At 39.3% G+C, this 26290-nt stretch overlaps 1 protein-coding gene across 1 annotated transcript in view; it reads right to left on the reverse strand.

Moving 5' to 3' along the window:
• FRY (FRY microtubule binding protein) overlaps positions 1–26290 on the reverse strand; it is a 274991-nt gene that overhangs the window by 137870 nt on the left and 110831 nt on the right. The window contains 2 exon segments of the mRNA XM_032496335.1: positions 1423–1562; positions 14541–14594. Coding sequence (XP_032352226.1) covers positions 1423–1562; positions 14541–14594 — 194 coding nt within the window.

The raw sequence follows: 26290 nt of genomic DNA on the forward strand, positions 1-26290 counted from the left end.
TTATTAATCATACCATCTGAACCACTTTCAGACACAGAATCAAAATTCTCCCTTTAAATCTGATACATTAAAAATCTATTTATGAGAGACTGCCAATTAGTATGGGGTGATAAAAATTATCATCCCCCCAATTTGAGGTGATAAAAATATTCCTGAATTAGACAGTGCTGATGGCTGTACTACTCTGTGAATATACTAAAAACATGGAATTACACACTTTAAAAGGAAGCATTTTATGGTATGTAAATTATAGCTCAATTGTTTAAAAAAGCTTTCAACTAAAAGTATTATTCAATATGAAAAAGTTATTAATCTCTCCCCCAAAGTGATAAGCAAATGGTTGAATCTTGCATAAACTCAAGCCTTTGTACATATTACAAAACGGAACTATAAGTTCACGTGATATGTAATTTGGTAAAATGACAGGTCTTCAATTTCAAAAGAAGTTTATATATTTTTAAGAAGTATTAGGGGTGTCAAGAAAAAGGACAGAGATAAAACACTCACAAGCAGTAGTTAATATCTGATTCTTCTAAGTGATTAACTTCAGTTTATTGTCTTTAAAAGCATAAAAAAGTATAATCAATTCATGTGGAGAAATCTGCTTTTAAAATAATCTGGTTTTTTAAAAAAAGTAAACATATTAAATTTTCTCATATTTGCTCCCTTGCTATATAATAGGTTGATTTCAAGCATATGAAATTGTATGTATTTACCTAAAATTCTCGGGGACACACCTGCATTGGACAGAATGAGAATTTGAAGTTTTATGGCTGCTGAACAGCTCCTGTAGCAGCAAGTCCCACTTGTCAAAATCACAAGAGAAGGGAACCACAGAACGAATAAACACAATGCTCAGCTGGAAGGGAAGTTAGAGTTGGGGTAATCTGACTTCCCTGCTTTGCTCATAAAGAGACTGAGGTAGCGAGAGGTGGTGAGTTGCCCAAAGTCAAGTGGCTGATCAGTGGCAGCACCAGGACCGGGCAATCGAGATTACAAATGTGAACCCAAACATCTAGGCCGTGTTGTGCAGGGCCTGCCACCGACCTTCTGCCTCTAGAAGCAGACTGGAGGAGAGAGGGCCCAGGAGAGAAGCAGGCAGAGGGCTACCTGGGGTCCCTTACACCTTGCCCTCACCGAGGTCAAAATAAGGCCGAGTGTGCACTTTCAACCTGTGGCAGCCGACAGTGACTAATATCCCAAATGTGCTGCCTGCCAGACAAGGGGGCCCCTGCAGCGTGTGCTTGTGTGTGAAGAGGCAGGAGGACCTAGATGCCTTGTAACTCCCACTTTGATTTGTTTCTTAAGAAAAAAGAAGGAAAAAAAGAAAGAAAAAAAAAAAGAAGGAAAGAAAGAAAGGAAGGAAAGGAAAAAAGAAAGAAAGACTATAATCCTCATAATCCTGACACAAAAGAAACGTACCTTTTGGATTTATTGCTTGTTCTTGGTCTGTATTCATGTGATTCATCCTCAATGCCATTTTGCCTTTTGTACCAGTCAAACAATGTCCGCAGAATAGAAGGCAGGCAGTACTCAGAAAGGGAGCTCATTGAGCTGATGACCTACAGGGAAAAACAGGCGAATAAAAAGCATGGGTGGCACCGCCAACTACTGAGAAATTTCATCTCACAATGAACTCCAAACCATACTCACTACAAAGTTTTCTTATTTATCACAGTCCTCTCCTTAAATATCTTTATTCGGACATTCCCAAGTGCCCGACTTTCTTACTGTTGACAGATGTTCCTGACAGAATAACAACTTTGTGGTTTAAGAAAGTTAGTTACTTTGACTCTCTTTCATTCTAAAAATCAGATGGAAACTGCATACAGGTTGTTCATGGACCATAAAGAAATTATTTTCCCACACCATCTAAGAAGTACAGTGCCTTGTACTTCTTAGAGCCTCAAAAATGCTTGTTATATAAACACATACATTAATTAATACACTTACATTAATCGCTTAGGTGAAATAAGCAGATCCATCCTCCAAACAAATAACCTATGTGATAATACAGTGTATGGTTTCCTACCAATAACCATTCATACAGTAATCTGAGGTCTGCCCCAAATTAGACTCAAGATACGAGTCAGCAGCAATAATTCACCCTGTGTTACATTAAAGGCAAAATTTCCCCCTTTTCTTTAAACAACAAATATGCTTTTGATAGATGAGTCATTCTAATTTCCTTACCTGGAAAGATTCCTGATCTTTTACTCATTATCACCAAAAAAATGAACCTCAATCCGTATCTCATACAATATGCAAAAATTAACTGAAAATGGATCACAGACTTAAGAGTAACACCTAAAACTATAAAATTTCTGAAGAAAACATAGCAGAAAATCCTTGTGATTTGTGGGTAAGCAAGGATTTCTTAGGTATCAAACCAAAAGCTAAGTCCATGGTAATTCGATATACTGAAAATTATCAAAATTAAAAGCTTATTCTTTTAGAAAGATACTGTTAAAGTGATGAAAAGACAGATCACAGACTGGGAGAAAATATTTTCAAAACGCCTCTCTGATAAAGGTCTTATAATCAGAATATATAAAACTGCAATGAGATAGATTTTAATTGCTTAATTAACAAACAGTATCAGCAAATTATAACACCCAGTGCTGATGAAACAGTGATAAAATGGACATGTTCATACACTACAGATAAAAGAAAAACTTGGCGTAACATCTGGAAGGTAATTTGGAAATACATATCAAGAACCTAATAAAAATCACACTTCATAAGCCCACTCAGGAATTTATCTCAAGTACGTAATTAGAGATGAGTAAGAATGTTCAGGACAGCATTACCTATTATAGCAAAAAAAATGTAAACAACTCAAATGTCCAGCTATATGTAAATGCCTTAAAACAAGGCAGAATTTGATATAGCCCATCTATGAAACCATTAAAAACCCTATTTCAAAAATATTGAATGATATGAAAATGTTCATGATACATTTAGTGAAAAAAAATGAAAGATTATTTAATTGGTATGATCCCAATTTGATACTCTAAGTAGGAATATATAGAAAATAAGACCACGAGGGAACACACTAACATATGAAAAGTGCATATTAAAATCAGGAGTTCTCTGGAGAGAGATCCCCAGAGGGAGTGGGTAGGGAGGCGTTTAAGGGAAATGAAGGTAGGATTTTCCCTGGGCCTTTTCGAGAAAGGTCAGAAATTTGAAATCAGAGTCAAGAAAGAAACTAAGCAGGGAGCCTAAGCAGGAAATCATCTGGTAATGAAGGTGCAAAATAATTGTTTGTTAGAATGATTATATGATTAATTTAATGAAGGAACTGAAAGAAAAAATTATCTGACTGGTGTTGGGACTTTGGTATACCAGCATGGAGGGAAATAATGTTGCACATTTTAAGTTGGAACTAATTCTCTATAAAAGGTACTTCAAATGCCAGTCCAACAATTCTCAGTTTTCTTCTCTAGGAAATGGGACGTCCCTAAAGATTTCTGAATAGGATACTGAGCCCATAAAAATGGTGTCTGGGGAGGCTGAATCTAGCAGTGACGTGTAGGGGGGACCAGAAGGGTTTGCTAACAGGCGGTTTAGAGAACAGACACACAGAGGCTTGAATGGAATGAGGTTACCGTAACAGTTCCAGGCATGAGTGATCAGAGCCTGAGCTAGGGAGGTGGCAGAAGAAATGGAAAACCTTAGTTAACTTAAAATATTCCTGCAGTTAAGCAGGCGAGGCTTAACCTCCTTTTATAAAGCAGGAAACGAGAGCAATGAACGCTGAAGTGCTCCATGTCAACAGAACTTTCCATTGTCACCTTTATTTTTAATTTTTTAAGAACTGCTTTCTATTCTTTTTTTAACTCAATGTTTTAAAATTTTGTTACTTTTTGTTGGTGGTGATGGTTCTTTGGAGGAAGGAAGGTAATTAGGTTTATTTATTCATTTTTGATGGAGGTACTAGGGATTGAACCCAGGACCTCGTGCATGCTAAGCATGTGCTCTACCACTGAGCCACACCCTCCTCCCTCCATTGTTGCCTTTAAAATAAGCTCTAAGAGCGAACAAAACAACGACTGCTTTCTTCCTCAGATTCTTTTTCTTGGTAGTTCATTTCATGCTCTCTCTCTTACAGTTATGGTTAGATGTACATACACAAAATTGCACATTATCTTTAGTTATGGGTTAAAATAAGTTAAAAAATAAACAGACTGCTGCATTCAGCCTGCTCTGTGAACCTGCTCACTGTTATTAGGTTTTTGTAACTTAAAAACATCTAATTTTTTTTAAAGAGCCTTCTCTTCCATGCTATAACCTTCATAGCCACAAATTTTCCTGTTCTTCCCATGGATATAATAACAATAAATTTTTAGAGGAAAGCAAATAATTCTGGCAAGGTGGGTAAATTACTAGTTCTCTTTAAAGTTACCCTAGCCCCAGAAAGGATATTTCCTCAAACCACCATCAACTGAAATATTTTGAACTGGGAAATGAGGGGGGTTCCTCCTAGAGGGGAAAAGAGATCAGAATTCAGAGTCTCTGACCACGGGTTAATTCTGCCTTAATTATTGAATATATAATAAAATCCCAAAGCATCTACTACTGCATTCCAATAATTTAAAAATTCTTGTGGAAATCTAGATGAGACTTAAAGAAACACCATGACTAAATGTAATATGGTGTCCTAGACGGTATCCTGGAATAGAAAACTCTGTATCTTATCTGTGGGGTCATTTTTGTTTTGTTTCTGTTTTTTTTAAATTAAGTGTCTGGTTAAGCCCTTGTGATGAATATATTAAATAAATACATTTGGGGTGATTTTTAACCAAAAAAATTAGGGAAAAACAAATGAAATATAAATATAGAATTTAGTTCATAATAACATACTGATGTTGGTTTCTCAGTTACAACAAATGTACCATGGAAATACAAGATGTTAATAGGAAAAACTGGGTTCGCAGTATATTGACAACATTTTGTACTACTTTGCAACTTTTCTGCAAATCCAAAACTATTCTAAAATAAAAAGTGTTTTTCAAAGATACTTGTGAGGGCTGTTTACAAGCTCCTTTATTTACTACATACCCATAATGTATTAAACTTGTATTTGACTCCTAAACCTCTCAGGGTGGAGCATTCTCTACCAGAGCATTCAGCTACTTCACTTAGGTGTAACCCACATTCTCCACAGAGAATGTCAATGGTGTACTTCAAACCTCAGCTGTAATAATTTTTCTACCCATTAGAAAGTCATCCTGAAGCCATTCTTGGTATTATATCTACTGGGCATACTTTCCACAGCAAATACACTGAGACCATCTTAGAAGAGATGAAAGGGCAGCATGGGGTGGATGTGCGTGTTTTTTCCATCTCTCTGTTACTGCCCTTTTGAGTACAGGCTTTCAGGAAGGAAGGGTGGAATTTGCAAAGACCTGGCCCTCAAAGCTCAGGAAGGGAGGAAGGTCTAGCTGGCTTCTTGGTTACTCAACTCCTTCATTTACGGGAAGCAGAGCCAATGGTGAGATGAATTCTAGCTCTGTACTGCTGTTGAAAGGGGCAGGCCCATTTACAAAGATGTTCTTGTTGCATTTAAATGATCATATTCTTCCATCACAGATGAGCTAGGTACTGGGCAGCTTGAGGAGATGAAGTGCACAGAATCACAGAACTATTTCATACTGGTGTTTTCTTTTGGAGGGGAGAGAGGGGAATACTAAATGTACTTTGTTAATGTTTTCTTAATGTTTATTTTGGCATTTTATATATAAATAGGCTAAAAGAGACTGTCCATTATGCTGTAGCTAAGACATTAATTTTTCATAAGCATTTTATTATACCTGCTGAATGCAAAGAAGGAAACTTCACACATAAATATTTGAACACTCAGTGGAGTCCTTCCATAGTTTATAGTAATAAGGCTGACTTGTCATGAGTGGTGCATTAACGAGTACTTTTAAAGTAACTTCATTGATAGTTTAATTTCTCAAACTAGTTCAGGTGGCCAAGCAGCTGGGGGCCAGGGTACTCTCTATTTAATACCACAGAATACTGATCTATTAAACCAACTTAGATGCAATTTTTTTTACTTGATCAGTTATCATATTATTGCTAGATTATAGCATTTGATGAGTGATGACAGACACTAAAGGCTTAAGCATAATTTATTATAAAAGCTTAAAATTATAAAAATCTACATGTTAAATATACTTTCTTACAAATTAGGAAAAGACCTTCATTGTCTGAGTTTAGCATCCTGGTCCATTTTATTGAACTCACTGTTCCACTGGAGAATAATTTAAGAAACACTGACTAACCCTAATGTAAGTCCAATGCCAGCTAATTGGTTTTTACTCTTAATTGCTTATATTTTTCATTTATACATTTTAAATAGATTGTCATTGAATTCTAGCATCAGAATCAATGTTGAACCACTAGAATTTCATCTGCCTCCTTTGCAGGAGAATTATTACTACCCAAGATGGTAAAAAGTAATTTTAGTTCTATTATAGATTTATAATAGATTTATTTTACAATGTGTTTCCTGCTTATAGACGGCATTTTTAATATATTAAGAAACTAAGATGTCACAAAAGGATATAAACATAACATTTAGAAGAAAACCCATAAAGAAGTTAATTTAATGTTTGAGCAAATTATCTGGAATTTATGGAGCTCTGACCAATATAGAATAGATCACACTGAATTGCAAATAGCCGCAACTTGAAGTAACATTCTCAGAACATCATGTCTAATGACTGGTCCTTCACAAGCTGCATTTTCATAATTTCATTAGTGTATTGGGAAGATCAGGTGGTTTGGGGGTGAAGTTACAGCTCTGCCTTTTATTGACTGTATGAGTTTGGCCATGTTTGAAGCACTGTATTTCCAGCTATAAAATAGGACTTAAGAATACTTACCTCACTGGGCTTCTATGGAGACTAAATGAGACACCACAGACTGTGAAGCACATAACAGACCTTCAGAAAGGTCTGTTTCTTTTTTCCCTCTTCCATTTCCAAATATTGAAACTCAAGCACAGACATAAAACACTTTGACTCTGATAAGATCATAGGCTAAATTAATGACAGAACAAATGACAGAAGCTGATGACAGATTTTACTTATCAGAGCTGATAAATATTGCTCTTAGGTATACAGTTGATCCTTGGTATCCACAAACTCAACCAACCATAGATCAAAAATACTCAGAAAAAAAAGTTTCAGAAATTCCAAATACAAAAAAGAAATTTCAGAAGTTCCAAATTCAAGCCAAACTTGAACTTGTCGCTCTCTGGCAACAATTTGCATAGTGTTAACTAACTATTTAGATAGCACTTACATTATACTAGGTATTATAAGTATCTAAGGATGATTTAAAGTACACAGGAGGATGTGTAGGTTATATGCAAATGCTATGCCATCTTTATATAAGGGACTTCAGCATCCACAGATTTTGGTATCCAGGTAGGTCGGAGGACCTGGAACAAACGTCCTGTGGACACCAAGGACAACTGCCGTGTCCACACTATCTCTCATCCAAGGACAAACTATCTAGGGCACCACTGGAACCCTTGCAGCTTAGTTTGTGGTCCCATGCTTTTCTGGCTCCAGCAGATGTAAACACAGTGCTTTCCAAATGCTTTCTGTGGAGGTCCCTGAGCAATGCCTGTCTACATCAGCTCTGTAAGGGACAGGGAGCAACGCTGGACTCTGAGTTGATTGCAGGCACAGCTCACTCTAAAGCAAATGGGAAAGGACTGAGATAGTAACCATTCTAGAACCACAATCAATCAGTTGAAAAAAACCAAATTCTTAAGTCCCAACTCATGAGGTTCTCAGAACCTCAACCATCCTGAAGAAGGTGTTGAGCTCAAAAGTAAGTGAAGGATGAATGCATACACACACATGAATAAACACACCAAACAAAAACAAACACACAGATACCAAGAACAGAGTATTGGTTACCAGAGGAGAGGAGGTGGCCGGGAGAGCAAAATGGAGTAAAGAGGGCCAGCTGAACAGGGATGGATGGAAACTAAACCTTTCATGGTGAGCACCCTGTAATGTACACAGATGCCAAACATAATACTGTACACAGGAAATTTATATAGTGTTATAAGCCACTTTATAACAGAAGAATGGACACAGCCCTTGGCAGAAAGGCACAACCTTAAGCTCTTGTATTTCATGCAGAAGAGGGTTCCGGAAAACATATACAGCCCTCGTTTGACCCTGCTCTGCCCTCTCTCACCCACTGACCGGTCCTCCTTTGGGCCGGGTTCTCCATCAGCCACGTACTGGTGATGCTTCCTCTTCCTGCCTCTCTTGTTCATCCCTGAAACCTGATTTCTGCTCTTGTCACAGTGCTGACACGTTTATGTGAAAGATCAGAAAGGACAAACCCACGGGCAACCAATGGCCTCTTTGCAGTCATTTCCCCTGAGTTCTCCTGAGCACGTGACACGAGTTATCAGGTTCTCCTGGAAATGCTTTCCTCCTCGGGGTGGCTACTTAAGCAACGCCCAAGTATAGGAAGACAATCCGCCTGCGGAAACAAGGGGCTGGATTCTAATTCAGGTTGTTCTAGCACAAGCTCCTCTGGGGAGTAATCCTACTTTACGACGCAAACAGGAAGTGACTTCCACTCACTCTATGAGACTGCTTTAAGAAACAAAGTTGGAGCAGTACTTCAATCAGAAGAACACCATGTGGTGTGCCGTTGCTTGTATCCTTTCACTCACTGCATGTTTATGTCATCATCAGATTTAAGCAAAGGTTTAAAAGCCACGGCAGAGAAAATCTACAAGAAGCATAAGTAGCTGGAAGGTATGTGAAATAATAAAGGTTCAGTTATTACTTTATTCAACAGCCAGAATTTTCATCTGTGTGGAAATGTATCTAGTGATTGTCACTAACACATCCTCTTCCAGGTAAGGGCTACACACTCCCTCAAGTGAGGGTTATTCTCGAGTGGTATTTTTCACTTTTCAAAATAGGTTAACTTGATACCTGAGCTGCATTTGATCACCATCTACCCAGGTCCACACTCATTACAGGTTAGCTGTTGTTTCATTGGAAAATCCGAAATAAAATGCCTTGGCCTTTGTATTTGATAACAGAAGAAAGTCACTTGAAGTTAAAACGGTGAGCTTGCAGGGCCCTAAACTCCCAGGGTGCTCTGCACAGATCACAGACAGGGAGCTCATCACTGGCACCCACCTGAGGCCTGGCCTGACGCTGGTGACGACCAGCCACTACAGCTTAGCTGTGAAAGTGAGTCTCTTAAACTATTTAACATTAATCTGTCAATAGGAAAATGTATTCCATACTGCAATGAGCAGCCAAAAGGCCTTCTCAATGCCAGCTTCCAATGAGCTCCTAACTGCTAACCTCTCATCCTTCAGTGAGGGCCCCTGCACAGGCTGCCATCACGAGCCCACCCCTGCCCTGGAAAGCTGCACCTTCCTAGGATCCCCTCAATTTTTTGGCCACCCTTTTTCTGGGCATTCTTTTGTGGATCCCACTTTCTGATCCTAAATGAACTATGTTACCTAATGATAAGCTTCCCCCACCTCCTCTACCTTTCTCATCTTGCGGTGTTTGTTGGGTCTCCATGTAAACGAATGAGCCCGTTAGTTCTCAGACATCTACCTGCACTGAAAATTCAGTCCATGTAAAACCGATTTACAGTCTCTCCCCAAGCACAGCATTCCTCTGAAGAACTTCCTATGTACAGAAAACAGCCCAGACTCAGTGTGGCTTCCACAGTCACTGGAGCAATGGGCTCCAGCCACTTGCCCACCTCCACCCTAGGCCCCTCCCACCTCCACCCTAGGCCCCTCCCTAGCACTCTGCTCTTCTCATCTTCAGCTTCTTTGTTCACATGGCTCTTCCTGTGACATAACCACCTACCTTTCAAGTATCCGTAACCGCTCCTTTACCTGAGTTCCCATAGCACTTGAACTGTACTTTCTTACAGTATTTACATTATACTATTACTTGTTTAGGTATCTGTCTTCCTCCTGGGATTGAGAATTCCTTGAAGGCAGGAACTGTCTTACTGCTTTGTAACCCCGGGACCTCGCACAGATCCTGGCATGCTCCAGGCGCTCGGTGCTTGTTAAATTCAACAGCAATGGCTCCCAATCATGGTTGAAAACTACAGTTACCTTTTGTTTTTCCTTCTCTCAATCAATATTGATTCTACTTATACAATGTTGCTTATCATCATTCTTTCCTTCTAGTCCCACTGTCTCTGTTTTAGTTCTGGCCTCTTTTAGCCTCAAATCTTTATCAACACCCCAATTCCCAAAATGCCTCCAAACTTCAAGGATCTCTCCATTCACAAACACTGTTTCCTCAGGGTTTAGCTTTGATACTGATACATAGACAGTAAGGCCCCACCCATCGGCATTAAGGTCTTCCTTAATGTTCCCTTCCTACCTGGAATGCAGGGACCACGTTCTTACGTCTCTTTGTCCCACACAGGACTTTGTGAGTATGTGCACACACACACACTCACTTAATAAATGTTTGCTAAAATAAGGAACTTTACTACCAGGACAATTTTTCATTTACTTTCTAAGAACTGAGAGTTAATTTAGGCATTTAAAATAAATCAGTGGCAGTATGCATTTTCAAAATGCTATTGGAAATCTCACCCACTAGCAGGAACTGGGAACCCTCCCTGGCTCCCCAGTATAGGACAAAGCTTGCTCTCCTAGGCTTGGCCCATGCCTGGTTCTTCCGCTGTGTGCTTCCTCACTAGTCTGAGGTTAAAACTGATCTGAATACATCTTTCTTCTTTGTCCCTCTCACTAGACTGGGGGCCTCTCCAGGGAAGGTGTGTTTCTTTCATGTTTATTTCCACAAGCTGGTGTAATTGGCACAAGGCTGCCACACAGGAAGTACTTGTATGAATGGGTGGAACTCACATTCATCAAATTTATAAAAAGTGAAATTCTGGGAAAGAGAGTACAGATTAGCTCTCCAATATATAAAGCAGTCATGAGTATCATTTTTCTCTAATACTGAGGGTAAAAATATTAATCCTGTACAAACATCTTGTCATTTATGAAGCAATGGAGCCTTTTTTCCAGGTCCATTTTATACAGGATTAGAGTATAATTAGGTTAAATTAAGAGATATTGCACTAGTAGTTAATTAAATAGAAAAGAAATAGAAAACTTAAGGAAATATCAAGTTTTAACTTTTAAGTGTGTATGTTCTTAAATTCAAACTAGAATATTAAATTCTAGGAGATTTCTATAGTGGAAAAAAGAGGTACAGAACTGTACATGGTCCTCTTTATTGGGAATTTTGGCAAAAACAGGCTCTGTAATATTTAGTAGAGACAGGTAATACTCAACAGCCACTCTTCTCTTCTTCTTTAACTATAAAATATTTCATTTTTAAATGAATACCTGGTTGCCCAAAATAAAATTTCCTAATCTTTCTTATAGGTATATGTGGCTGTGTGAACAGACATCAGCAGAAGTGGTATGTGCAATGTTAGGATGTTCTGGTTTTTGTTTATTTTTTAATATAAATGCTTTTTCCATTTCCCCTTCCTGCTGCCTGGAATACAGATGTAATGGCTGAGATCCACAAGCCAAACTGGACCATGAGGTGACCTTGGGAATGGAAACCATATACAACATACAGAGATCCTGGACTAATTGTACTTCTTCAACGTGACAGAGAAATAAACTTCCACCTTTGTTCAAAATACTGTTATTTTACATGCCATCTGCAGTCCAAACCTAATCTTAACTGGTACCTGTTGAAAGCTCCCTTCTAAACTCTCACCAACTTAGTTTTTAGAAATATGAGCATGTTACAGAGTGAAAAGCACAGACTTCATAGTCAGAACATATGGATTCCAGTCCTTTGAGGCTTCAGTCACATAATACTGGGCAACCTCTCCAGGGCTTGTTGCCATTAACTGTAACACAGAAATGACCGTGTGATGATACCTTCTCCCTGGGCTTGTTTGAAGGGTTGAGTGATGTCAGGTAAAGAATACGTGAGAAGGGGCTTGGTAAATTCTAAAGTATTACTTAGTTTTTATTATTTTATTTTTGCTTCTATTTCTAACAGGAGCAAAATGAATCATGAGCTTGTTGAGTGGAGGAGTTAACAGGGCCACCCCAAGATCAGGCAGAAAGTTTATAAGCCCAGCTCTCTTTAGCCCATCATTAATGCCAGTGATATTTAAAAAGGATAAACTGATAAAAAAAAAATTCTTCAAACAGTGACCAGTTGTTGCTGTCCAGAGGGTGTACTTAGCAGAGTGCCTATCCCATGGTAAGTACTAAATGTTACTTCTGCTGTTACTACTGCTCCCGTGATTAATGCAGTGGAGTGTACAGTCCCAGCATGGAGTCACCAGCTGCTTCTCCTACAGACAGACCCTTGTATGAATCCACATTAACATCCTCTGGCTTGAAATGAGAGCAAGGGGAATTACAGAATTTGGTTGTTTGATATCAAAACACTAAGAGAGCTCAATACATTCACAGCCTTGCCAATAGAACCACAATTCTCATAATTTGCAGTTGAAAACAGTGGACAGGAGACAGACTGTAGGTTGCCTTCTTTCACGGTTCATGTGTAAATTTATGATTTTACAATCAAAGGATAATCTTATGTGCCTTATTTGAAAGTTCTCAGTGACCATCTCACTACTGGTTCACTCCTAAAGTGTCTTTAATGCGCAGAGACGTGTTACAAGCAGTGCTTCTCACCCATCAGTGTGTATGTGTGTGTATGGTGGGGAGGGTCACCTGTGGAGCTCGCTACGTTGCAGAATCCGACTCAGTAGGTCTGGGGCAGGACAGAGATTCTGCATTTCAACATTTTGAGAGGGAAAGTTAAAAGTATTATAGCTAATTAAGTGATAAAGTTAGGATTTAAACCTGGGTCTGTCCAATTCTTAAGTCTCTCTCTCCCACAATGCTGAAGTGCAGAATCAGAATGCTGAAAAATAAATGAGAAACTGTTTAAGCCAAATGATTTGGGCTAACTATTATCTGCAATGTTAAAATGTAAAAGCACTATTTTCCCAGAGAAAAAGGAAGTACATTAAGCTGGAGAGAAAAAAAAACCCACAATTTTTTTTTTTTTTTTTTGAGGAAAGGACGTGATAATCTAACAGGACAGAGATTAAAAATACAAAATAGAGTGAAAAATCATGGGAACGGATGATAAATATTTACATTCTTAAAGAGAACAGAAAGAGCCACACTTGCCACATTTCCAAAATAATGACTCCAAATATTCACCCCAGGTCCCTGACCTCCCAAGCAGAACCAGGGGACAGCAACTAAGGATAACCTGACGAGAGAACACAGCTCCACAACCGACAGACAAAGCCTATACTCCAACTCACCAGCGTTCCAGAAACCAGCCAGCTCTGCCAGCAACAGGGTGTAAACCCAGAGCCACACCAGCCTCCCAAGACCAGACATGAGCATGAACCTGTGAGGGCTCCCTTCGTGAACAGCTTATAAAATAGAAAATGGAGGATTCTGTCTCTATAGTCAGTCCTTACATTTTTGGATTGAACCAGTCTGGACTGTAACAGCCACAGAATCTTCCTCTTGATTCCACATTAAAGGCAATTTCAAAGCTCTGCAGAAAACCTACTCTCCGTGTGTTCTCTGTAAAACAATTTAAAAGCCCACTGTATTGGGTCAGGCCGTGGTGCATCCAGCGGTAATGTCTCTGTTGCTGGCACTGAATGAGGTTTTTAAAGAACATGCCATCCTCCTTGTCATTAACCACAGAAGTTTAGGAAGCACTGCAAACACATCTCCAGCCTCCTCTGATGTCCTGTTATCCACCATCCTACGCACATCTGAACCCCTCCTGAAGTGACTGAGGCCCTGGTTTCCTGTGTCTATTACCTGCCATACAGAGTTGGAGGTCCTTTTACTAGTCCTGATCTATTTTCAAAGGACTTTCTTTGTACTTATCCCCTGTCTTAACTTGTTTTGTTCATGTATCACTTTCTCTCTTAGAATCTAAGTTTCTACATTGTCTTATAATTATTGCTTAGGTAGTTTCTGTCTCACAGGAGTGTGACTTCTTGAAGGGCTAAAATTTGTCTTAGATTTTAAATCACCAGTGCCAAGCAAATAGTTGGTGTTCAACACACCGTTGGATGAGAATGTAAGTCAGCAAGCTCTAGTGCGGAGATTTACTCATCATATAGTACCTCTGATTCAGAAGAATCTCAGTAAGGTTTTGAATAGAAGTTCCTTTAACTTTTCTCAGCTCTTTTAATTCTGCTATACAAAGATTCAAGAAACAACCAACTGAGGGCCTGCTCATTATTGCAACACTTTTCAGTTCTCTCCAGTTGGAACCAATAGACATTTACTGAATGTCTACTGTAAGCTGTAACTGTAAAAGCTCCAGGACACAGTTCCTAAGATGACCCTCCCATATGCTCTCTGGGGAAGTTCATCAACACACCATTGTGAGCATTCAGCCCTTGCCTTTTGTATGCCCTGAAATAGGTTAAGAACCAGTATGTAACATACACGATATATTACGTACTTGATCAAACTGAGGGTCTTCTCCACGTTGCAGAGATTTTGTCAATGGCTTTTCCTAGAAAGAAAAAGAATATATACCAGAAAAATTACTAGAGGCTCTTAAATATTACAAAAGAAATCCCATTATTGTTTCAATTTTTGGCAGCTGTTTCTCCCTTTATAGGAAGAAGAGATGCCAGTTTTCAAAAGAGTGAGAAACTCTTTCTCATTATCCAAACCTTAAAGTATAGTGTTTGATCATTACCACCAAGAGTCTTGCTATTCATCCTAACATATATCTCTTTGACTAAGACATTAAAAATCTTTTGCTGTAAGTGGTCCCGTGTTTTCAATGGAAACCACATAATAAAAACTAGGGAATAGGTTTGAAAAATTTTAGTACCTATGTTGCGACTTGACAGATAATAAAAAGTTGAAAGCAATACACTATTCCAAGTCCCTAGATTTAGAAACAAAGTAAGGCCTAATTATTAGACTGGCATTGAGGGACCACCTACCAATCATATACTTACTAGGTGTAACTGGTGAATTTTGAGCATGTTATTTTGACTTTCAACACATCCAAAGCTGCAAAACTAATGTGGGTAGTGACAAAGGTATACAGAGATAAATTTTCCTAATTGTTATGTCTTTGTTTCCATTAGGAAGCCTTAACTGACCTTTCAGGAAGGCATTTTATAGCTATTTATCCTTACCTGCATCTTTTTCTTTTTGGTATGGAAGTTAATACTGGCCCAAATTTGATTTAGGATTAAAAACCATGCAAAAGTTATGTATCAAAAAAATAATGTTTTACTTTAGCCAATGTAGATGTCCTAGAAAGATTCCATTTACACTTTGCTGATCACGTAGATCCTTTCCCCGCCTCACTTCTCCAATCTTCTCCTCCATGGAAAAGATACTGCAAACCTGATGTGAGCCCCACCCCCACCCCACAGAGTCTTTATTCTTCAAGAGATGGGCTCAGTCCGGGTATCTGAAGCTTTACCAAGAACCATATCAATTAACTGCTCTGTCTCATTTGCAAATACACAGCTTCAAAATGCAAATTCATCTAAGATAAAGAGAACAACGAATTCTTAAGTATCTGTCATTTAAAACCGTACATTACAACATAGCTAATACCATGACTTCAACGATACTTTTAAATGGCTTTGTACTATAATAGCAACAATACTTGTTTTATATACATTAGGAAAATGAGGATAATCTATACGGGAGACTGTAATGTATTCAGTCCGAAGATACTGGCTGGTACTGGTGCTGATCTGTACACCCGGGCAAACACTCAGCAGTTCAGACCTTGGGAACCTGCAATCCTTCTTTCATCCTAAAAGATGGGATCCTGTCACAGTGGGGGAAGCAAGATGACTGTGTCCACCCATGTCCTGGAACAACCCATGCCTAAAAGTCATTTTTTCCCACTACTAATTGGGTGGGAATGCTGATAATTGTGGTATTTTATGCTTACACACATTTGCACGCATATGAAGAAAATAACCTACTGCAAGTCTCACTTTCTCAAGCAGGTGAAGTTGATACAGTAAGTTGTTGCTGTACTCAAAAGTCAAATCCATCAGCCAATTACTTGAGGTCCCTGCCTTGATAAAACAACATAACTTTACAGTAAGTTCTCCTGAACTATTTTTACACAAATATGCTGTCTTAATCATATTCTTTGAAGGCTTAGTTTCACTGTCACTTCCAAGATTAAGCCAGTCCCCACTTTTCCCAGGCAGAGTCATCTGTCTGTTGTCACATGGCACTTTGTTTGCATCTATTCTTGTCAGCATTTCCACTGTGTTGTAACTGGTCTGTCTCCCCACACTCCTAGTACAGAATTGAAACTTATTATCAGGCTTTACTAACTGAATAAATCCCTCTGCATTTGGAAAAACAGCTTTGGGCACAGAGAATCAAGTTCACATTTTAACATTCCCAAGATTATCTTTGCATCCACATAGATTTCATCAGTGTCAGGAGGCTAAAGAGTAGACCTGGGGAAGAGAGTTATCACACTGGCTAAAAAGTAAAGAGAAAAGGAAGGAAGGACGGGTGGGAGGGAGGGAGAATGGAAGAGGAGAGACAAACTTGCTGGAGCTCAGAAGAGCCATCTGAGCGCAGGGCAAAGACGAACAAGGCTCGTGCCCACCTGAGAAAAGAACTGTAGAGGCGTGGTTCTGCTTGAGGTTCTCCTGGAAAGATTGGCGCACAGAATCTAAGGTCTGCAAGAATCCAAGGTCTGTGCATTCAAGACATCATGGTTCTCAAAGAGCATTAAATGAGCAGTAAAATGAAATGGACACAGAATAAACAATGGGTACTTAAAGAACAAGTAGAAACAGCCTGTGATGGAGGAGCCTGAAAATAATGGCCTCATTTGTCCAATAAGAACAGTGTGCTGTGTATACTTTAAATGTCTTTGTTCTATGTTTTAGTACAAATTTACTTACTTACTAAAGGTTCTTTAATCAAATTGAATGTTATGTTTGTTTTTCAAAAATTATTTAAAAAAAACAAAACTTTGGGGTGATGGATCCCTGAAAATTCTTAGTGGTCCAAAGCTGGGAGACCTTCACCTGTGACTCGACCAGAAGCTCCAGCTCACCAGGTTACAGTGAACAGAAGAGATGGGCAAACCAAAAACATCAGGAGACTTGGCACTGAATACCAGAGGTTGCTAATAGCACAAAGAGGACAAAATAGACGTTCAGTCCCTCCTGGTGGAAGAAAACAGTATGAAACAGTCTTGACAAAAACAAACAAACAAACAAAACCTGAATCTAGCCAAGCCTTAAGATGTCATTTCCAATTTTCAGGATATACAGGAATGAGGCAGGAGTAAGAGGAATATGTTACACCGAAGCCACAGGGATGCAACCAGTAAGACCCAGACTGAAGAAAACTGAAAGAAAGATGTTCCTTCAGTAAATAAGCTCCAAGGAGGAAAAAAAAAGAGAAGTTGAGGTGGATCCTACTGATTTTTTTAAGGCTACTGCACCTTGTGGATCTTACCTGAATCCTGATTCACATAATCTGTTTAGAGAAAGTCTGACATTCATGAGACCATTGGTGATTTGAATACTTATTAGACATTAGATGACGTTATAGGACTATTTTGATTTCTTAGGTGTGGGAATAGGTCTTGTTTAAAAAAGACACAAATGAACTTATTTACAGAATAGAAACAGACTCAAAGACATAGAAAACAAAACTGTGGTTACCGGGAGGGAAGGGATAAATTGGGAGTTTGAGATTTGTAGATACTAACTACTGTATATAAAATAGATAAACACTAAGTTCATACTGTACAGCACGGGGAACTCTATTCAATATCTTGTAGTAACCTATAATGAAAAAGGTATGAAAAAGAATATACATATATATATGTATCACTAAAACATTATGCTGTACACCAGAAATTGATACAACATTGCAAACTGATTATACAACCAAAAAATTTTAAATTTTTTTAAATTAAAAAAAAAGAATCTTCATCTTTTAGAGATACATACTGAAACATTTAGAGATGAAATGATATGGTTTCTAGCACTTGTTTCCAATGATATTGGGGAGAGGGCGTTTGTAACAAACTGGCCATGAGTTGATAACTGCTGAACATGATGAAAGTGTTCATCACCCAGTCTTCCCACTTTAGTATATGTTTGAAATTCTCCATAAAAACAAACAAAAACTAAAAACAGTCTGAGAACCATGATATATCACTTCTCTCATCATTAAAAACATTTGTTTTTATCATGTCTCACTTTTCAGGATAGAGTAAGTCACTTAAAACTGATTTCAAGAGCACTGATCCAACTTGATCTTGGCCAAATGGAGTTGCAGAAGGAGCCCACCGTCCGTCTCCCCCATTTGCAGGCAGGATCTGGGTGGCTAACACCCTGCCTGCGGTGTGGGAAGCAAGCTGACCTTCTCAGCCCACACTGTGGGCTGTTCTTTGAGTTTGCTTCCCCTGAATCAAAGAGCACTGCTGTCCCAACCCATTCAACAGGGATTTTCTCCTGTCGGGAAGAAACCTGTAGGGGTTTCAAGTGTTTCCACAGGAAAAGAGAAAGGTCCCTGTTTGTGCTTCTCACACCTTGGGACGTTCCAAACTCTCCCTCCCTCCCTTAGGAAAATACAAACACTAAAAGCTCTTTGTGCCCAGAAAAAGGCCACTGACGTCGACCTCAATTTCCAAACAATTTCAGCGCATACCAGCTACATTTTCACTTCATAATCTCTTCTCACTGGGCCTCTCTGTCATCCATAAGAGTAGAGACGGCCATACACGACAGGACTCGGCAGTTTGGCAGGTCCAGGGAAAGTCCTGTGTATCAAAAGGTGTTTTATTTGTGGGATACAAGGGGCTCATTTAATAAATCACTTTCTACTTCTGAGTTTTTAGTGGCCTAAAAATATCCCCAGTGCGCTCCCCATAGGCTGGACTTCACTAATCTCAAATGATCCCAATGATTACTGCCCTCAGAGAGATTTCAATGAATGCGGCACCCAGCAATGTCACTAGAGTTAACATGAGCTTATCCGATTTGTTAAATATGTCACCAACCTTGCTGATGAAGGTGCTATTTTAATGTCTTTTAATTATTAGATAATAGTTGGACACAGTAGTTCAGCTGTGGGATCTGAGAGATGTGACTTTGACTCCTATGTCCCTTATTGGATCCTACTTAACCTCTCTAAGCTTCAGTTCACTTTTAGGTGACATAAGGATATATAATGCCAACCTCCCTCATTGAACTGGAAGGTGAATGACACCGATAACCCAATCATTGATAAATCATTACTACTATTTAAATTCCTTTTCATAACATTATTATTCAAGTTAGATAGGATTAAAATGTGTAACCTCCTTCATAATGCTCAGGAGCTGAAACTTAATTCCACCTCTTTCTGGGGGCAACACACGCTCCCACTAATGTTAAAGCAAGCTTTAATTTTAGCTTCCTGGAAACTTCCAAGTGTAACTAGAAAGCTGTATTAAAGAAAGTAAGGGGAAAAAACATAAAGAATAATTGTCCCTCTTTCTTAAAACAAATCTCACATTATTACAATGACTTTATTTCTTAATATGTAATTTAGAGGAAACCTTTTAAGTTAATGGTCAGATGCTACAAAATAAATAACCAACTTTGAAAAAAAAAAAAACCACCAAACTTCTCAAGTCTTGAAACTACAGTGTTTTTGATTATAGGAACATGTTATGCATCACTGACTCAGGATTCTGATATCATTAGCAGTGAAATTTTATAAGACAAATGTATTATAGTAATTAACAACAACTTTTCAGAACTGAACTTCCGCAACTGGGATCTCTGCTCCTCACCAGAACACGGCGGGGACAAGAGTGAGCTGCCGGCTGCAGAGCACAGAGTACGGGCTCGCCTGTTGAAATGCCCACAGTGGCACTTCATCCAGAGCTACCAGAGCACAGCAGCTGGCACCCTCCTTAGGCTGAACCAAAGAAAAACGGGGTTCAAAATATCTTCATGTCTGACATTTTTCTTTAGATCTTATTTGTGCCAACTTTGACTCAACTTTGGAAAGAGATGTTAAGGATTGAGCCTGAGAGGTCACAGTTCTGAATACTGACCACTCCTCCCCAAAAGTCTCTCCCTGCATGAGCGGCCGTCAGGAACCCTGAATCATCTTGAAGACATACTGCGGTCATTTTGACAGCCTGCAGGGATCACTGTGCCTCAGTCTGTCCACAGATAAAAATGAACGTGACTTCATAACGTCCTGACTAGGTTTCTAGTAAGAACGCAAGAACACTACTTAAAAACCACTGGAGATCTGCAGAGGAGGGGGGCTTATAGAAACAGATGGAACTGTTTCCCTTTTATTCTACTCAGTTACCAAATGAATGCTTTAAACAAGGCAATATATACTGATTCTCACCCAAAACATTGGGGGAAAAAAATCCCAAGAGCAAGAGAATGATAGAAAAGTTTCTCAAATTGGTTCAAGTTACTAGCAAGTAAGATGCTACATAAGTGCCCTGTGATATGAAACGAGTAATTTCAAATCTGGAAGAAAAAAATCTGTAAGATTATTTGGGCACTTTTTAAAAAAAACCTAAAAACTCTTGAGAGAATCTGTCCTATATACAGCTGGCTTTGCACATTTCAGAGAAGCCAGTTTCCCGGCCAAAGCTAACAGCCCCAAGTACAAACCCATTATTTGAATAGTGGAGGGGAGACTTCAATTAAATTCGGCTAAAAGGTTAATCTTCATTTCAATTGAACAAAAGAGCAGCTCCCACAGGCTTTTTTTTTTTTTTTTCAAACTATAGCAGCTACCAAGAAACGTACGGTGCCACCTTCACTCATCTGTTTTTGGATTACATGGTATTTTGCTGGCACGATCTGTGGAAACCAAGACTTATGCTGGTTAAAATTATACTCAAACACTGTTTTTTGACCCAAAGGCCATCCGAAGGTGACTAAATAAACACACTGTGGTATATACATTAAATGGAACTCTATTCAGCCATAAAGATGAATGAATTACTAATAATAAAAATGGGTACAGCCCAAATATATTATGCTGAGTGAAACAAACTAGACACAAAAGAGTACCTGTTGTGTGGCTTCCATTGATGTAAGAGTCTAGAAAATGGGAATTAATCTACACATAGCTCCATAGTTGACTGAGGCCACGGGTGGTGGAGTGGGACATCCACCCAGCGGGCCGTGAGCACGACCTGTGGAATTTCAGCCAGTCAAAATGACTCCAGTGCTACAGTCAAGACTGCTGCTGCCTAGAGTCGCATTAATGACTTGCAGGAATGTCACAAGGCACAATGCTGTGTGAAAACAGCGACGTTCTATGACAGCAGAGGGCTGGGCCTTGGTTCTTGTTACTATGTCACATTACCAAACCTACTTTTATTGGCATTTTCTGTCACTGTAAAAATGATGATGTATTTTCAAATGATCTTTTCTGTTAAAAATGATGTCTCTATAAATATTAAAAAGCACATAATCAGAAAAAAAAAAAAAAACTAGACTGAAAATGACTCGAGGAATAACCTCCCTGGTTTTGTATTCTCAAAAAGAAACTTTGGTAATCTTCTCCCAGTTGCTGGGCATAAAAATTATGGTCTCACCCATGGATGAATTGAGTTGGATACTATTAAGTTGAAGTAAAAAGCCCTTTGGTTTTTGTTGTTTGTTTGTTTTTTTACCTTCATGATACTTTTCACATGGTTTATTTTCTATACGGTTCAATTGAACTTTTACTACCATGGTGCATTCAACTTCATTTCATGGTTGGAAAAAAACCCCATTTAACAGCCACAAAATAACTGCTTTTCATCTATATGAATCCAAGAATATTCATGATAAGGAAAACAAACTCCAAGTTGAACAGTATACAGGAAAAAGTGAGTTTGTGAGTTCACTGGGAAGACTGCCTTTTTCAGCAGCCTTTCAACAATTATCTCGTTTTAGCTACTAACACGATTTTGTTTCTGGGTTAGGGTGAGCTTTTAGATTTCTGGTGAGAGTCTGACTAGATTAAGTAAGTGTTACTAGGTGGAGCTGCTTTGCTAAGAAATAGCTATTTTAAAAGTTTTTCTGAAAAATTTATAATTTAGAAAACAAGCCAGTACTTCGTCAAGTGTAGTATAAATATTCCTCATCCGAGCTCAAGTGTCTGAGTCTCCTTTCAGGGCGGCATTACTCGGGTTCTGTCACTATCCTCAACAGAGAACTAAATCTAGAAGTTATTTTTATTCTCTTTAGATGTCCCTTATTAGTTCCCTTGAAGCAAGAGGAGCCTCTATTTAAAGAGGAGTTTGGCTAAAAACACTAGCTGGTTGTCCTTCTGGGAAGGGACTTGAATCCACAGTGCGGAGAGATATTAACGATGCCGTTTCTGCTGTTTACACATCTTCAGATGACAGACTTAACATCTGGTTGGTAGAGGAAGACTAGCTTAGACAACAGTGCAGAAAAAGCGCCAACTTGCAGATCGGGGTGTGATACAGTATCACCTTGAAGTACCACCACTGAGGTTGCTGAATGACTATCAGGTTAAAAGCATGGCTAATCATAATGGGTTTCATGAAAATCTGCCATATAAAGATCCAGACTTAATTAAAGGCAGTTGTTCTGTCCTTCGATTAATGCAGCAGGATTTCCTAATTCACAAATTCCTTAAATATTAAAAGGTTCCTGGTCAAAGGATCTGATATTTTCTGGCATCTAGACATCAGCAGACAACTCACGGCAGAAGGTTCAATCTTCATATGGGCCAGAGGCAAAAAAAAAAAAAAAAAAGCTCTTTACAACTACAAATAGACTGTATTCCAACCTTAGTCTGCGGCCTCTCATCAGATCTGGTCTAAAATCATAAGAGGAAGCTGAGTGTGTGAGTGTGTGTATTTCACTTGCCAATGGTTTTGCTTACTTAGTGCCATCATAAAATTCATTAAAGCTACTAGAGCCACTCATCACACAGAGTTTCTTGGTGGCAGGTCACTTGTGTCATTATTTCAGCACAGTGTCCCGCTCAACTTCGGGGTTAACCAGGGAGTTGTCCTGATGCCAGCCCTGAGGCATCAGCTGGAAGCCTGAGACGCGGGCCAAGAACAATGGTGTGTCAGCAGGCAGCGCTGCCTGAACCTAGGACCATGTTAGCGCGCTGTGACGCTGTCGTGAGCTAATTGCTCAGCCTTCCTGTGTTTGCGCCAGCTGGCCGTGACTGCTGTTCCTACAGGCTTGGTCTCAAGGTGTGACACACTTCACTATAGGTTTGCGGTGGGTGCTGCCACACAGGCTGGCACCCTGGATTCTTGATGACTTGCACTCCAAGGAAATATTTTGTGTTACTTCCAGTTTACTTTTAGTCTTATATTAAAACCCAAACTCCTTGAATTGTGTCTCTCATGTTAGCAAGCCAACAAGATCATGTTATGCGATTGTTAAGTCTCCATCCCAGTACCACCCAGTTAGCATCTTTATAAGTAAGTCTCCCTTCACGTACACTCCAAGCTTAACACAGGGCTAATATGTGAAAGCTCCTGCCTGTACCTCGTCTGCTAACTATTTTGTGAGCAGGGGCTATCAAGGCTCAAGCAACCCCACAGCAAAATCTAAATGCCAGGATGTTACAGGCAGGCGAAGCTCTGCTCTCCTGCTCAGTCATAGGCCCTGCTGAAGGACAAGATGAAAAGTGTGTGGTCTTCCTTTGAGGTCATGCAGATCTTTTCCTTTTTCCAGGTTTCTAATCCTCTCCCTCACTCCACGAGCCAGGCTCTTGCAAATGAGAAAACGGGGAGGTTGACTGGCTGGCCCAAGGCCCCACAACTCTAAAGGGGTGGAATCCAAATTCAAATCCAGATCAGGTGGGAAGAAAAGTTGTTTTGTCTTTAGCTTTATCTCTTCTTGTCTGTTAAATCTACAAAGTCAAGATTATGAGGGCTCTTAAATTTTGAAAAGCTGGAGAGTCTTGTTTTTTGGACAGGAGTTTATTGAGAAGGTAATTGCCTGTGACTACAGTGACAGATGCTATATAAATGGAGACACTCACAGATGATGGAAGTGTATATTCTGCAACTGTGTCTGACCCCTAAGAGTCAGCCTGACTCTTCTCTTCACATCCTGCTTGGGTGAAGTGGGAACAGGTGACCACATCAACAAATAATGCGGAATCCTTAGATGCCCCAAGGAGAAGGCTGAGAATTAACGTCCCATGTACTCAGCAGATTGGAGGGCATTCATCTGCTGAGAGGTACAAAGGACAGAACAAAATCCATTATTATCAGTTTAGAGGTTGGCAAGATGACCCTCAGAAACACACAGGATCCTACATTCCTTTTAAGCTATTATATTAGTATTTTTTCATCCATCCATCCATCCATCTATCCATTCATTCACTTCATACTCATTCATTCAATCAAAAAAACACTGTCTACTGTGCATAAAGGAGACTTTCCAGACATGTGGACATGGGGTGTGTGTGTGTGCAGATGAATAAAACACAGTTAATGTCTGTAAGGAACTTACTGATTAGTAAAGTGTTTCTTTAACTTAAAAAAAAAATCTGTATCTCCCACCCCTATCCACCATAAAAATATACATTTTATACCAAAGTCTGGCACAACTGAAAATTTCATAAAACAACATCTACTCTTAAAACCTATAATGTACTCTGGTATTTTCTATTCTATTCTAATGCTCTTATTTAATGAAGACAGTTTGTTTGAGAGAATGATATGGTGGTTCCAATAGAGATTTACAGGTGTATATAGCCACCTCTGCATAATTATGTGGAGTCAGCAGGGAAGAAATCAAGTAAACCTCTTCAGATGAGGAGGTACTTGAGTTGGGCCTTGGAAGATAGGCAGGATGAAGAGATGAGGGGCATTCCAGGAGGAGGGGACAGTGTGCCTATATACCAGGTGGCAGGCGAGCACCGAAATGAAACAGGTTCACAAAGATGCACGGAGGAAGGAAGAGAGGTTGTAGTCAAATCAAGGAATGAAGGGTTGGAATAAGAGTGAAAGGGAGGGTTGTATTTAGGGAAGATTCCTCAGGCAAGATGAGAAAAGGAAGAATTGGTGGGTCTCCTCACTCTTCCTCGTGTTCATCTTGGGGACACTCCACCTTGCCATGGGAACTTCTGCTTGCACACAAACATCTGTGCCAAGACCCACCCTGCCCTTATCTGCATGAAAAGCAAACCAAGACTTCTGCGGAGGGCTTGGGCAGGGTTATGGACTAAGATAACTCAAAATTTCACATGCTTTATTTTAACCTCTTAGAAATATTGAGTGGAGTATACGAATTTTTAAAAAGGTAGAAACGAGTTCATAAGAAAGGAAAGTGGAAATGAAAAGCAGGAATATAGGAGGTCACATTAGTGGCTGCTTAGGGGGAGAACTACTGGTCTCATCATTCTGAAGGCTTTTCTGTTGTCCACTGGGGGACAGGAAACAAAGCTGTGAGCACTGACAGGTGGAACACTGGAAATAAGACACCTACATAAAGTCTGACCTAAACAATGAAACAATGGACTAGGGACAAATCTATGCACATGCACAGGAAGGTGAAAAGGTATTCCAATGGTCCCTACCTGGGTTCTACATAAAAACAAGAACAACAGCAAAATTCTTCCCAGGAATTTGAAACCACAGTCTTAAGTCTTCTGTGAGTTTGGAGTTTACATTCACATCAGCCTTCTAGGTGCAGAAATTCCCAAACCAAGAAATTAATGTAACATTTGGCCCCAGACAGTGAAGACTCTGGGGCTAACCTACAAGAGGACATGCAAAAACTGTATGTTTAATGTGATCAAAGACATAAAATGAAGTTGTAAACCTAAGAGAGGAACAAAATACACCTAAACAAAACCCCCACCTGAACAGATTTTAAAACAGTACTTCTAAAAACAAAAAATTAAGTCACCAAAACTGTAATTCTCACTGGGCGTGTTAAACAGCAGAGGAGACATAGCCCAGGAGAGTATTAATGAACTGAAGATAGAACTCAGAAGATTACTCAGAATGCAGTAGTAAGAGACAAAGTAGAAATAATAAAAGAAGGGTAAAAAGATATGCAATACTGCATGAGAAGGCCTACTGTACATCTAATAGGAATGCCAGAAAAAGGGAAGAAGAAAAGTGGAGAGATGGCAATATTCAAATCATTTGGCTTAGAATTTTCCCGAACTGATGAAAGACATAAACCCTCAATTCCAGAAGCAGAAGGGTCTCAAACAAGA

The sequence above is a fragment of the Camelus ferus genome, chromosome 14, assembly GCF_009834535.1.
Source record: "Camelus ferus isolate YT-003-E chromosome 14, BCGSAC_Cfer_1.0, whole genome shotgun sequence".
Classification (NCBI taxonomy): Eukaryota; Metazoa; Chordata; class Mammalia; order Artiodactyla; family Camelidae; genus Camelus; species Camelus ferus.